The sequence below is a fragment of the Prionailurus bengalensis genome, chromosome D3 (assembly GCF_016509475.1).
Source record: "Prionailurus bengalensis isolate Pbe53 chromosome D3, Fcat_Pben_1.1_paternal_pri, whole genome shotgun sequence".
Classification (NCBI taxonomy): domain Eukaryota; kingdom Metazoa; phylum Chordata; class Mammalia; order Carnivora; family Felidae; genus Prionailurus; species Prionailurus bengalensis.
This window is the reverse complement of record NC_057356.1, coordinates 17,835,401-17,850,430: the sequence shown is the minus strand read 5'-3', so window position 1 is coordinate 17,850,430 and position 15,030 is coordinate 17,835,401. Positions and strand designations below refer to the sequence as shown.

Here is a 15,030-nt window from a genome sequence, read left to right as displayed (position 1 = left end):
GGTCTTTCCAAAGCCATTTTCGCCCTTTGCCACCTCACTGTGAAGACCAGAGTCCACAGCTACATGGTGGTTCTTTGGAGCCGTGCTGTATTCATGCTAGAAGGGCAGAGCCCTGTTTGCAGGCCACATACTCCCCAAGCACAGATTTGTTCCGAGAGGGAAAGGACAGGGGAGGCATCCAGGTGAGATGGCGGAGGTGGGGTTGAGCAAGGCTTGCTCCTGACCGCCCTGCTGGCTGTGTGGCTGGGGATTTCCCCGGGATCGTGGGCACGTAGCTTCTAGAAAGTTTGGTTCGGCATCCCTAACCGCCACTGTTCATGGCCCAGGGGGTTCTGAGAGGGCTCTGTTCCTGCACTGACTGAAGCGGGGGCTCCCTCTCCAGTGCCTGCCCCAGCCCCACCCCACGCCCTCCTCGTGTTCTGTGGCCGCTGGCCCGTTACTGTATACTCACCACATTCTTGTCTCCTTTTAGCACGATGCTATATTCGGGATCCTTAACAAGGTGAAGCCTTCCTACAAATCCTGTGCCGACTGCATGTACCCTACAGCCAGCGGGGCTCCTGAGGCCTTCAGGGAGCGGGGCGAGAACCCCGGTGCCCCCGCCATCTGTACCCAGCCGACCTTCCTGCCCCACCTCACATCTTCCCCTGTGGCCTACACGTCCAGCAGGGCCCGAGCTTTAGAGAGACTGGCCTCTGGCCCAAGCGAAAGTCTCCCTTTCCTACCACCAGCAGGCTCGAGGAGGTCAGACGGTGGTGGCTCTGGGGCTGAAGCTGTCCCAGAGCTACCAGCTAGCCTTTCGGAACCTTCCAGAGAAACCCAAAGAGCCCTGCCAAAGTCCCTCCTTTTGAAGAACTCTCACTGTGATAAGAACCCTCCAAGCATGGAAGTGGCGAAGGATGAATCCCCACCCAAGAAAGATCCGAAGCCAGCCAAGGACCTGCGGCTTCTGTTCAGTAAAGAAGCTGAGAAACCAACCACCAACAGCTACTTGATGCAGCACCAGGAATCCATCATTCAGCTGCAGAAGGCGGGCTTGGTCCGGAAGCACACCAAAGAACTGGAGAGGTTAAAGGGCACGCCCGCAGACCCGGCTTCTCCCTCCAGGGACGGCACGACCAGCAGGCTGGAGGCCAGCATCCCCGAGGAGAACCCCGCTCCGCCGGGGCCCCTGCCGCTGCCTCGCCTCTCTGGGAGTGACGAGAAGTCAGAGGCCCTCCCCGCTCCACTTGAAGGAGCCCCACTCAAGAGTCCCACCCCCTTCCTCTGCCGCCTGGATCACACCAGTCATTTCTCAAAAGACTTCCTGAAGACGATCTGCTACACCCCCACCTCCTCCTCCATGAGCTCCAACCTGACCCGGAGCTCCAGCAGCGACAGCATCCACAGCGTCCGAGGCAAGCCCGGGCTCGTGAAGCAGCGGACGCAGGAGATCGAGACCCGTCTCCGGCTGGCGGGCCTCACCGTTTCCTCCCCGCTGAAACGCTCACACTCTCTGGCCAAGCTCGGAAGTCTCAACTTCTCGACAGAGGACCTGTCCGGTGAGGCGGACGCGTCCACCCTCGCCGACTCCCGGGACGCTAAGTTGGGCGAGTCTTCCTTCCCTTGTGAGCCCCGGGCAAACCCAAGGAACCCAGCTGCAGCCTCTCCGCCATCAGGGAAACCCGCTTCAGAAAACTTGAGAAGCCCCTTGTGGCTGAGCAGGAGCTGACCCGCCTCTTGCTGCGTTTGGACGGACACCGTCACGTGATCCCTCCGTGCGTTTCACCGGGGGTTTTGGTCAGCCCCTTGTATCTTGATTTCTCCTAAACAGTGGATGCTCGGACTTTCCCCCTCTTGCCACAGAGAGGAGGGGAAGAGACAAAAAATAACGTAGCCCAAGAAGAAAGGGGGAAGAAGCCAGCTGTGTGGCCCTGGAGAGCCAGAAGCCGTCGGCCAGTAGATACAAAACCCTGATCCCCAGGTCCTGTGGTTTCAGGAAGAATCCTGTTTTAAAAAAGCATATACAGATGTGCAGACACATCGCAAGTACTCCCTTGGCACCGTGCGAGAGAACGGGAGCCGAGATGGCTCCGTGGCCACGCGCACGTTCCTAGCTCATTCGGGCCCTCGCGGGGAAACCCTTGGATGGCAATATTAAGTCCTACCTCTGTTCTTGCTGTGCTTTTTGTTTTTAAGATACAACAGTGACCCAGGCTCGTTCTGGGGGATGATGCTGTGTCAGAAAAGGTTTTTTCCAAAAGAGAGTTTTTTCTTTGGTCCCCACCAAAAAAAAAAAAAAAAACCACCCCAAAAAGCGTTAAGACTTTTAAGTCGACCACACCAAGCGCCGCTAGGTAAAGTGAACACGAAGTCGTCCAGTGCCGTTGTTGAAACCAACTCTATGGCGCGTGGAGATCATCCGTACGGTTGACTTCTTTGTCCTGGTTGTGTTGTTACGGCTGAGTGATGCGCGTCTGGTCAGCGCCGGGGCGAGGGGCAGGGGGGCGGGAACGTACGTGACGTCCTTGGTCGTTGCCAGTGGCAAAGTTTAAACTGCCCCCAACCTGGGAAGGAGGACCCACGACGCACTGCGGGTCCCTCATCCGCTGCTGGACCCGGTGCGGTTGTGTTGAGGCTTTGGAAGTGATTGGGCGTCTGGTGGGGACGGTGGTGCTGCCACTTGGATCGATCGTCCTGCCAGGAGCCCCGGCCCTCGGGTTCCTTGGGTCACAGGAGCGTGTTTGGGGAGGCAGAGGGGGTCTCCCTCCTGGGGAGCGACTCTGCAGCAGCTTCTCAGAGAAACGAGATGATGGAAAAGCTTCCCAGATGTTTACAGCTGCCCCTTCCTTAGGTGAGGACACTGCTTCCTGTTTCTCTCTGGCTCTTCCTCGCGGTGAGGCCAGAGCGGAGGAGAGGTCTGTAGTCCTGGCCTGGGCTCCAGGTAGCCCCCTTTCTGAATCCAGTGAGCTGCACACGTCATGCTGTCACTGGTTCCGGGCTGGGGGGGCGGTGGGGGAGGGGCTCCGCAGGTGTTGTGCGGAGCCCCTGTTAAAATATTTTGGAGAGAGAGAAAAGAGGCTCGGTGGGTAAGGCAGAAAGGTTTCATCCAAGGAGGCAGAAAACTGGTGTACGGACCCATGGGCCAAGAACATTTTTAAGAGGTTACAAAAAAAATAACAAAACGCAACAGGTGCCAGGTAGCCAGCGAAGCTTAAGATACTCACCCTCCAGCCCTTTATAAAGTTTGCGGACCCTGGGCTTTATTCGACACCTTGGGGCTCCAGAACAAAACTGGCGAATCTGAAGACCCTCCCTGCCTCTTGGACACCTCAAGCCAAACCCTTGCCTTCTCCCGACCCAGACCTTGACAGCACCCACCCCCCCACCCCCCCCACGCGGCTCTCACGCAGGGTAGGGTCGCTGTGTAGGTGCGAGGGCGCTGCTGGTCGAAGCTTTCCTGGAGTATAGCTGGCTCTCCGCCGGCGGCCAGATTGGTTCAGTGAAACTACGAGCCTCCCGGGCCCAGCCAAGCTCCGAAAGTGGGCGAAGGAGTCGCCGTCTTACCTTGGTCAGACCTGGGCCCCCCGAGAGCACTCCAGGAAGGATCTTCAGGAACAAGGGTGATCCACATTCCAACTAGCGGGTAGAGTCTGTGCAAAAATGCTCTCTCCAGGAACTTTTCCTCTCTGGCATTCTTTTTTATTTTTATTTTTTTATCATTTTTTTTTTCTAACATTACGTTACTTTATAGGAATTTATTTTCCCACCTGTCAATCCAAACCACCTTAAAAGGTGATTATCTGCCTCTTCCTGAAAACCCTTTTGGGTACCCCGCCCCCCCCCCCCCCCACTCCCGCCACCGCCCTGGCCAAAAGAAACATATTCTCAAAAAACATACCAAGTTCAATACGTTTTGCCAAATTAAATTTCATGTGGTGGCTCAATTTTTGTGTCAAAATAATCCTTTAGGTTTGACGCTGACAGGCTTGGGTTGCCCTTTTAAGACCAGGTCTGTGTGTGAGAACCGGATGTTTTTAATTTTCAAAGTGTAGGAGGAGGATTAGGAATTTGAGTCTTTGGCTTCCGGTTGCCCATTTGTCTTCAGAAGCACGACTCGCCTTTCAGCGTCTACACAGACCAGGGCCCAGGTCCCCATTATCAGAGCAAAATGAAGCCCTCTTGATTTAATGGCTACCACTCTGGCCTGGAGGAAAGGATCAAAGCTTTTCTCCCAGACCCAGAGGAGCAAGAACACCTCGCCAGGCTTGGGGGCACCCTGGCAGACAGGCTCACGCTGGCCCCTGAAAGAGGAAGTTTGTGCCACATGACATGCCGTGTCTGGACCGATGCCCCGTCTCGTCTTCCTTGCTGATGGCGAGAATTCTGAACATGGGTGGCACAAGTTAGAGGCGGGGTCTTTGCTGTGAAAGTTGTTGGTTTTGGTGACCACCCTCTTCGGAGAACACCCTTGCTGAAACAGAGAGCAAAAGTTTTCTAAGTCAGCTTCATGATCTCCCTGAGCCTTGAACCGCTTTTCACGGACTGTCTCGCCTCTCTCTCTTTTGCTTTAATTCCTGTGGCATGCCAGAAGTTAGACTCAACTTCCCCAGATGTTCATCTTGCATTGATTCGGGGCGGGGAGGGTCTTCTTGTGAAGCTTTAAGTTTTCGGGGGAAACTGGTCACGGAGAGAGAAACCACAGGACCCCCTGGTCATGATCTGACAATGTCGATTTCAGTTTCTTGGCCGGGTAGCGACTGCAGGGCCTTGGAGCGATGTCCATCACCGCGTGAACTTGAGAACAAAGTTGCCCACTCTTGGCATTCCCTGCTGCTTTGATCTCACGGTGTGGGGACCCATGCCGAGCTCTGGGTGCCCAACAGCAGGCTCCTGGGTAGTGGGTAGCGGTACCCTGTCCGTCATGCATGAGATCGCTCACTAGCTGCTCACAGATGGCTGCACTGTGCCAGCCTCTTCTGTTCCCCTCCACACCTCTTGCCAAAAACCATTCCAGCCCCTTCTAGAGCCTTTTCCCTCCCGGATAAGCCCAGAGGATGCCACAGCATTAACCTCTTCAGGACAGCCCTGGACTTAGGCACCCGTCTCTCCACACCGGCCAGATCCCAGAAGGTTCATGACTCGCCCTGCTCCCCTGGGACCATTTCTCCCCAGTGAGAAGAAATGCTACATCGTCAAGGTCATAGAAGTAACCTTACCCAAGGTGTCTGAAGAGAGACGTGCCCTCTGTTGACAGGAAATGCCCGGTGCTGGAATACATTTCACCCAGCGCTCCTCTGGCTTGCCGCAGACACAGCGAGGGCAGGAGCACTAGGCAGGCTAAGGAGTTTGTGACACAGCATGGTGCAGGTTCACCTGCTCTGCTCCCACCCCGCAGGTTCTTGCCGATGCTGCATGCCAAACACAGGTAGTTGATCGACCCCCACGCTCAGCTACTTGGTCTTACTGTGTGCGTTCCGTAACTGAATCCCCGTGTGTAGGAGTTCATGCCGCATCGATAGATCTACAGCTTGAATCACATCATCCTGTGGGCCACTTCTGTCCCATCCACATCCACGCCGTGTCCCCCGAGTCCGAAGCGGACCACCTTGACCCATCTGGAGTGGGGCTGTGCAGCGGTCCCCACAGCAGACCTGGACGTGACCACCTTTTGTCTTGCAGCCGGTGCCCTGGCCTCAGTCAGTCTCTTAAATAGGAGTCTTTATAACCAGCCCTCCAGCCCTCCGCGGTCCTTTGTGTTGGCCATGCCACACAAGAAGGTGGCTGCTTCCTCCCCCCTCTTCCGACACTGTAATTGTTGTTTTACAATTGAGTGCCTTAATAATAGTTTACGAATACTGTGTATTTATGGGAAACTGTTAAGCTCTCACCTGTGATTGGACCTTTGCCTTGTCGGTGGTGGTTGGCGTGCGGGCCGGAGCTCGCCCTGCCCCACGCATGTGCTCATCTGCTGCGCGGTCGTGCGTGGGGTGGGGGTGGGGGTGGGGGGACCTGTAGGCGAGGCAGGCGCTGGCTCACGCCGCGCCCCACAGTTGCAAGGAAAGCACGGAATTTGGTTTGCTAGCCAGCTGGGGGGTGGCATCCCGCCCCGTCACACGATTGTACTCTTGTCTCATAGAGATCTCTTACCACCGAGGCCACCCTGTCTCCCCCCCCGCCCCCCCGTGCCGGTGTCCTGAGCTCGCTGCAACAAAACGCAGGTGCAGGCACCACCCCCTGCAAAATCAGGAACTCTACAAGATAAGTTCTTTGGTTTTCAGAAGCTGCCACTGGGTTCCAGCGTGTTGCGTTACGGTATCGACGATTTTTTTTTTATTATATTGTTTTTCTTCTTGTTTTTTTTTATATATATATATATTTAAAAGGCAGTATCTTTTGTACTGTGAATTTGCAGTAGAAGATGCATAACGCACTTTTTCTTCTGTTGGTGCGTACTGTAATAGTTCGTGTGCTTCTCGTGATGAGAATAAACTTTTTCTTTATACGTGTTTGATGACCTATGAACTTGTGCAAAAGGAAACTGCTTCTTCAATCCTTGCCAAGACAGTCAGACATAGCTGCGTCATCCCGACAGCCAGTCTTTACTGAGCACCTACTGTGCGCTAAGCCCTGTACGAAAAACCCAGACACGTTAGACCGAAGAAAGAACCAAGGGCAGAAATGTGAGCTCCTCCAGGAATTGTCTGGTTTTCCTCCTGGTTTTGTCAGTGAGGAAGAACAGGCCCACTTGCGGGTGGTCATGGGACTTGGACGCTGGCTGGTGTCTCTTCTTGCACAAGCAGAAGACAGCTAACTAGCGTGTGCTCCTCAGACCCACCTAAGCTATGCCAGCCACACGTCACGGGGGAGGGGACTGTGGAGGCTAATTATCGCTAGCGACCGAGGCAGGAATCCCAGGGAACTTCAGTTGCTACACACAACAGAGGCTTATCTCACGCCCAGGTCACAATCCATGACAGGTCAGGACCTTTGGGTGGCTCTCCAGCCTTGGTGACTCATGAAGCTGAGCTACTTGGCGTTTTAGACCCTGTGCTATCTTGGTGTTCTTTGCTTCTGGCTGTGCAGTCGGGGGAAAGAGCATGGGGACTCTCATTCTTCACGGCCTTTGGACGCAATACATCACACGTCCAGACCGCCGGGAGGTGTGCGGGCACACGTGCTTGGCGGGCAGCACCGTCTGCCACAGGGACCTTGGCGCGACCACTGAATTCCAGTGCCTGTGGATCCGCGAAATACTTTGTTCAGAGTTCACCCCGGCTTGCTGGGTCTGTCACCTGGACTCCCAGAAGACAGATGGATAAACCGGAATGCAAGCTGATTACTTTAGAACAAGAATTATTAGCCGTCAAGCAGGTCAGATTACTCTCCCTTGCCAATTAGCACATTGAGTCCTCTAGGCGAATCTACATTTGAAGCCGAACTATGGTCAGGAATTGCTTCTTGAGTATGAAATCAAAGCAGAAGGTTTGGGGAGGTGGTTCTAATGGGCCACGCCAGGAAGCTGCGGGGCAGCCCTTTCTGTGAGATGTTTTTGAAATCAAACCACCGAGGGTCATGGTTCAGGACAGTCTTCGTTGGCAAGGCTGGAGACACCTCATAAATTCTCTTCAGGCTCCAAATATGAATCAGAGCCCAGGGATCGAGCCCAGCACTCTGTATGTTCCCGATGGATTCCCTGGGAATTCTAAAGGCCAAGTTCAAACACCATCAAAATAAGAATGTGACACAGTGGAGCAGGCTTCCACTTAGCTGGTTACAATCACATTCCATGCATGCTTTCTAGAGACAACACCCACATCCCTCTAACAGAATGCGGGGGTGTTGCCAAAACCCACCAGATACTCATTTACCCAGGGCCCTAGCAGAATGTTCCTACAATTGGCTGACTTTACCCCAATTTCACCCCCAAGAGTAACAGTCCTGAGGTGGAGCGAGATCCCAGATCACGCCTCCAGCCGGGGGGGGGGTAGTTTTGCACACGAGGACGCTCCTGCCTGTTTGTGTTTACGCCCAGAGAAGCCCCTCTTGGCAAGATGCTTGGAGGGGGCTCATGTGGAAAGCGGCGAAGCCAGTCAGTACTGCTTCTTCCCCACCTAAAACCTTGCCCAGCAAGCTGAGGCTGCATTCTTGATCTCCCTATAGGTGTCAGCAAGAAAGCACAGGAGTCAGAAGTGAAGCCTCCCTCCCGCCCCTGGGAAATCTGACCTACGTCCAGCTCCAAAGGCTATTTGGACAACATAAGGTGTGTGTCTCTTGCCCAAGTCGTATCCACCATTTTTGGGTTTTGTTTTGTTTTGTTTCGTTTTGCCTTTAAAGGGAAACTGCTCGTGCATCCTGAAGTATATCTATAAAGGGTCCCATTTCAGCTTGAAAGTCCTCTTGTTGTACACGGTTCCAGCAGATAAAATGTTGGTCTTGGCACAAGCAGCCTCCGGGCACAGAAAAGGATGCAGGGGGCCCTGGTGCTAAGAGACACGTTCTCCTGCAGGTGGTATGTTGGAGGTGGTGAGCTCCCTCTAGTTTTGAAATCGGATATCAAGACGGGTTAAGAACAATGTTACCTACCTCATGGAGCCGGTGATTTGAGAATTAGCCGATAATGTACGGAACCCCCTTTTGCAGGGCACGCCGTCCACGCCGAATCGACGGTGGCCGTTATTGTTGGTACTGGGCAGGAGGGACGGAGGGGAGGGAGGCAGGAAGGAAGTAACGTACACCGAGCACCTACTACTGACAAGCGGTGGTCCGCACAGCAGATATGAGCCCGTTTTACAAATGAGGGTTGGAAGCTCAGAGGGTTAGGGAGTATGGGTCAGAGCCCCACAGCCAGAAAGGGACAGAGGTCCAGGGTGTCTGACTCCAAATTCATCTACTTTCTACCCCACCACCCTCTCCCCAAAGATGATAGCCCACCGTGTACTTAGTGCAATGCTTAGCCTAGCAGGTGCTCAATAAATACCTCACGATTGTGAACGAGTGAGCAAATGAATGAAATACGCTGTGACAGTGAACCGTAGTTTCATTCACCAAGGCCTAGAAAGTTTGGGGACACCCATGCCTGCCTAAACCAAGTTCCTCCAGGGCAAGGGCAGTGTCTGTCACCACCTGGACCCCAGCAAGGGCTTGGCACATTTGACTGAAACTTAGGTCAATACGGGGCATTAGCTATGACTCTAAGAATCCTGAGTTGCTCAGAGTCCAAAAGAATCTGAAAGGTCACCCAAGCCAGGTCCCTTTATCACATCCATCCATTCTTGCATTCTTCCCCCATTCTCAGCTCCCCTGCCATGTGTCATGCCCTGGGGACAAAGAGGAGGCCATCTGTTTCATCCCTGGGGGGTCCTGACAGAAAACCCTCTTGCAAAAGACAAGAAGGAAATATACCACCTGCTAACAGAAATGGAGTTGGACAGGTAGGATTCAAGGTTTATGTTTTTTCCTCCTTCTACCTATTTTCCAACATCTGTGCAGCAAGCAGGGTTGTGTTACTTTTATTTAAAAAAAGGGGGGGGGGCGCCTGGCTGGCTCAGTCAGAAAGCATGTGACTCTTGATCTCAGGGTTGCGAATTGGAGCCCCATTTGGGGGTACAGAGATTACTTAAATAAATACAAACTTTTACAAAAATAAATAAATAAAATTAAAAAGGGAAACATAAAGAGCTAATGAAAGGATGCTTTTGTATTGAGCTACGATTCGCAGGACAAGCTCCCAGGCTCCTGGTTCCAGGGGACTGGGCTAGGCATTTTGCGGGGGAAGGTGTTTGGGCCCCTCTGATGAGCTAGCACCGCCCGGGAATGGACAGGGAGATCCCGGATGGCAGCGCCTCACTACCCTGGTCTGTGAGCTTCTCCAGGTTGCTCAGGCCCACCCTCTGAGTATCTGGCGTGGCAGGGCAGCGTCCAGGGCTGGCTTCGTGGTCGGTGGCACAGGACTCTGCACTTAACAAGGGCATCGCGATTGGCCTAAGTCTCCGCTATCGCTCTTCTGAAATCCCCGTAATTCCTCGACAAAGGCCAGGCCTTTCCATTTTGCGTTGGGCCCTGCAAATCACGTAGCCAGCCCCGGCAGGATCCCCCTTCCAACCAAGGGCTTCGGAACAAGGCAGGCCGGGGTCCCAGCAGGAGCTCCCTGACTCACCTATTCTGTGACCTGGAGCAAGGGACTTCACCTCCCTGGGACTCCAGTTTCTTAAGACGAAGAACAAAAATAACCTCATAGTGATGTGATAAAAGGTGAGCACAAAGTACGTGCCCCCGAATCGTACTGTAATTTGTTACATAAAGTACTTACCACGGGCCCCGACACAGCGTAATCCTCCAGCGGGGAGGACGCTGGTCTCCGGCCAGACGCCCACAGATCAGACGCCGCTGATGGACGGCTCTCCTCCCCACCCTGCTTCCTGTGCACGGCTCTGGAGGGCAGAGCGGGTAGGTACTCGGCTGGGACGCGCACACATACGCTCCCCCTCCTCCTCCCCCTGCCCTGACCCCTCGGAGGACCCTGCCTCTGCCTCTCTCCAGATACAAACACCGTCCGTCCCCCACCCCGACCCGGACCCGCGTGGTTCTTCACAACAAGCCTCGGGGGAAGGGAACGGCGTGGGCGGCCCGTGAGCGTGGGCTGGTCCCTGCCGCGATCCAGAGGTACATCCTGTTCTGGCGTTGCCATGGCACAGCCGAACATCTGCCACAACAAACGGCTGTGGCCGGCGGCTGGCAGTGGGGCCGGGGCCGGGCAAAGGAGGCTGGGGCTGAGAGCGCGCGAGACCGAGCAGGACTCGAGCCGGACAGCGATCTGGGAAACCTCCCCGGCACCCCCGCCACCTCCCCGCGACACGTGCACGTGCACGCGCGCACACGCATGCGCACACTGTGTCTAGGAGGCTTCCAGGGACTCGGCCCCGTAGGGAAGAAGAATTCCCGATTCCCGATTTTCTTCCTGGAGATCCTGGGAGAAGATCGCTGGCCAGCGCGAAGCGTTAGCAGGGCTTCCCCTCCTCTCCTCACCGCCCCCCCCCCCACCCCCCGACTGCCCCGAATTCTCATCCTGGTCTAGCTCGCTCACAGCCGGGCTCCCAGCTCTGCCCTAGGCCCCATCCCGCTCCTAAAATGGAATTTGCTTTCCTGGTTGTTATTGTTGTTTTTCCTGATTAGAAAGTAAAACACAGTCATTGTATCAAAATCACATGACGTCCACAGCGACAATAGCTGCGCTCCTGGTGCATGAGCCAGCGGCTGAGCCACATACCTCTCATTAAAAATACGCATGCATAAAAGGCCCGTGGTACTTGCTATACGTGCATTTGTCAAAAAAAGAAAACCAAAAAAAAAAAAAAAAAAAAAACCTGTTAAAATCTGATCCCGAACGTCCAGCTGGAAATGCAGGTATTAACACATTTTCTACAGGAAGAAAACAGAAGCTCAGGTAGGTGACCTGCCCGAGGTCACTAGTGAGTGTCTGATCTGGATTTGAATCCAGGTTATACCAACACTAGAGAGCTTTAAGCCCAGAATCTTCCACCACCCCCACCACCCCCGCCCTTTGCTGCTTCTCTTAGTTTCTTGAACACCTCGTCAGGTCCACTCCTTTTTTCAGCCACACGCCCCCAGTGCTGACCTCATTCCTGCTGGAAGCCCCAGAGGTCCAGCTGAGGTCATGGTTCTGGCCCTAGACTTATGAAGGCCACACCCTGTCTGGGGCCTTTGGGCCCTCCCCTGTTTGCCTGTGTTCCTACCCTCCAAGAGTTTTAGCACTCTCCCCAGGCCTGCCCAGGGCCCAGACTTCAGCGGTACCACACCTCTTCCCTCTGCCCACTTTCTCCACCCTGCAGTGGCAGCTAGGTTGAGATCATAATGTTAGTTATAACAGGTGACAAGTCTTGAGCCATACCAGACAAGGTGGCTTTGTCATCACCATTGTTCAGGTGAAGAGACTCAGAAGTTGAATGATTTACCCGGGTAGCCCAGCCAGAAGGGAGACAGACTTCCAGAACCACCTCTTCCAGGAAGCCATCCCTAACAGCAGCCGGCCCTCCACTCCCCACCCCGCACTCCCTACCCCCACCCACATCTGGAAGAGAGAAGTATTTAGTCGGAGTACCCCACTGGCCTGTACAAGACTGTGAGCCCCTTAGGTTGGGTGCTGAGTCAGGTTTATTGTGGCTCACCCTGGGCCTGACATAATAGGCACTCAATAACCATTTGTTCGATGAATGGATAAATAAATAAATAAATGACGAATGATGGGGCTGATCTCTTCCCCTCCGGGGCCATTAGAGGTTTGGGCGAGGCAGGTAGATCTCGTTGAATCTTTCCTCTGCTGCTTCCTGGCCGTGTGACGTTGGCCCAATTACCTAACCTCTCTGAGCCTCCATTTTCCTCTCTGTAAAATAGGGTTACAGTCTTTGGGGAGGGGTGGAGATGACCTACACTGACTGCACTGCACAGGGTAGGTGTTCAGTAAACAACACTGCAGAGAGATACTTCAGGTTCAAAGTCAGGCGGTGAGGGTTCCAGATCTGAGCTCCAATACCAACTGGCCGTGTGGCCTCGGACAACTCACTGTCCTTCTCAGGCCTCGTTTTCCAGATCTGTCACTTGGGGATAACAACAGCACCAATCGGTTGGTGTGGTTGGGATTAAATGAGCGTCCACATAGTAAGTCCCCCATAAACATGGGCTTCCGTGATTTGGGGTGAGTTCTCCCACTTTTTCTACTCTACCCCAGGGCCTTGCTCCATACCAGGCACATGGTGGGCACTGAGATTGCTGAAGGAACTGAACCTCATTTCTGTGGCTGTTTGGCTGTGGGCCCAGAGAGCCGTTCCCAGAACGCCCTCCCCACCCGGAGCCGGCTCTCGGGTGTTTTTCCACTTCACTTCCCGACTAAATGGGGACAGAGCCAAAGCCCTGTCTCAGCCTTTGTGCTGAGCCCAGTGGAGGTGGGATGGCAGCTCCTCCCGGCTAGCCTCTCCCTGCAGAGGCTGGAAAGGAGGTAGGGAAGGTTGGAGTGGCAGTGGAAGCCCCTCCAGAGTTAGGCCTGCACCCCAAGAGGTCGAAGCTAGTCAAACAGGAGAGCAGGGTTCAAGCCGAGCACCACTACTCTTAGCTGTGTGCCTGTGGACATGTCACCCCACCTCTCTGAGCCTCACTTCCTGGACATTGGACTGTCAGTAACACTAGTGCCCTCAAAGGATTGTTGGGAAGTAGGTGAAGGGTGAAGCATACAGTAAGTGCTCTATAAGTGTACCTGTGGAGCATACAGTAAGCGCTCTATAAAGGCACTCGCAGATGGGGCCACAGTTTTTACAGGATAGCTCCTGTCTCCAAAGACGGGGAAACTGAGGCCCAGAGAGGGCCAGTGACTTGTCCAAGGTCACAGAGCATGTATCTTGCTGGGTCCAGCTGTAGCCTTAGCCATTCTCCCTGCTCAGCCCCAAAACAATCAGCAGGGCCTGGCTTCTGGGTAGACAAGGCAGGGGTCTCCCTAAGGCTGAGAGAGTGGGTGGGAGGGGTTGGAAGAGAGCAGTAGAAACAGCCCCTTTGCTGAGGTCCTTGTTTTCTCAGAGGGAGGTGAAGGGGAAACACGAGGTCAGCAGCCTCTGGGCTTGGGGTGTTATTAGAAGCTCCCAAAGTGCAAGAAGGAAGGGCCCCTGTCACTCATGTCCCCACCCCTGTGGGTCCAGAAGCCTCCCAGGGGTGGCAACAGGGTGTCCGGATGGTTTCTGCAGCCCCAGGAAGCAGGGAGGGGGTCTCTCTGGGCTAGGTTGGGGACTATGGGCGGCGCTGCCTTCTACAGCCCCGCCCACAGGATGCTCCCCTGCCCGCCTGCCCGGTCCCCTCCCAGAGACCCCAGGGACCACTCTCTTCCTCCTTCTACCTGGCCCACGATACATAGTCTGGAGGAGACCACGCGTGGCCCGGCGCCTCCTGAGTCCTCCGGCCTCCAGTGCAAGCATCCCAGCTGTGGGCCCTGCGTGCCTGCGGGCCTCCGGGTGCACGGTGTCTAGTGGGGTGAGGGGCGTGGCTGAAGGCCAAGGCAAAGAGCAGGTGCACTGAATACAATCAGGTCCCACAGGCAGGGTTTGAGACAGGCTTGGCGGTCTACACCACATCACCCAGCTCACCTCAGCATCCCTGTGGGCCTGGCTGTGTCTTGTTTATCCCCGCTCCAGAGGCAAGGAATTGAAATGGTAGTGATTCAGCCTCTCCTAATCTCACAAAGGCTCCATCCGGGCCAGCAGGACCTGGTCTCGCCTGCAGGCATCCCATTCCTCTCGGCTCTGACTCCAAGGCTCCATTCTTCACACTTCTCCTCCTTTGGGGATTAAAAAAAAAAAAAAAAAAAAAAAGACAAAACAAACAAACGAACAAAAACCAACCATGAAGTGATTTAAAAAAAAAGAAAACAAAACCCCCACCGTTCTCAAGTGCAAGTAATTTAGGCAGAGAAAAGGAGCACGGGGCGCTGGTCACGTTCCTGCTGGTCTTTCCAAATTTACAGCCCAAGTATCTTGCCGTCATCCCATTCCCAAATGCGGTACCTTGTGAGTCTGCAGTAGTGTGATCCTGACAGCCATTTACTATGTTTTTCTCGTGTGCCGTATACCTTCCTAAGCGTTTAAATGGGATCTCGTGGGGCACCTGGGTGGCGCAGTCGGTTGAGCGTCTGACTTCAGCTCAGGTCACGATCTCACGGTCCGTGAGTTCGAGCCCCGCGTCGGGCTCTGGGCTGATGGCTCAGAGCCTGGAGCCTGCTTCCCATTCTGTGTCTCCCTCTCTCTCTGCCCCTCCCCCGTTCATGCTCTGTGTCTCTTTGTTTCAAAAATAAATAAACGTTAAAAAAATAAAAAATTTTTAAAAATAAATAAATAAATAAATGGGATCTCGTTCGACCTCACGGCAACCATGAGAGGTAGGCCCCACAATGCTCTCCTTTTTGCGGTGAGGACATGGAGGCACAGAGAGGCAGGGGGACCTGCCCGAGGCCACACAGCATGTCCTCGGCAGAGATGGAAATCAAAAAGGGGT

At 54.4% G+C, this 15,030-nt stretch overlaps 1 protein-coding gene across 5 annotated transcripts in view; it reads left to right on the top strand.

Moving 5' to 3' along the window:
• Positions 1–6,500, top strand: part of SSH1 (slingshot protein phosphatase 1) — a 64,144-nt gene extending 57,644 nt beyond the window's left edge. For all 5 annotated transcript variants that reach the window (XM_043557817.1, XM_043557818.1, XM_043557819.1 and 2 more), the window contains one exon: positions 473–6,500. In XM_043557817.1, the coding sequence (XP_043413752.1) occupies positions 473–1,711 (1,239 nt within the window). In that variant the 3' untranslated portion in view covers positions 1,712–6,500. The remainder of the gene's footprint in view (positions 1–472) is intronic.
• The last annotated feature ends 8,530 nt before the right edge of the window (positions 6,501–15,030 follow it).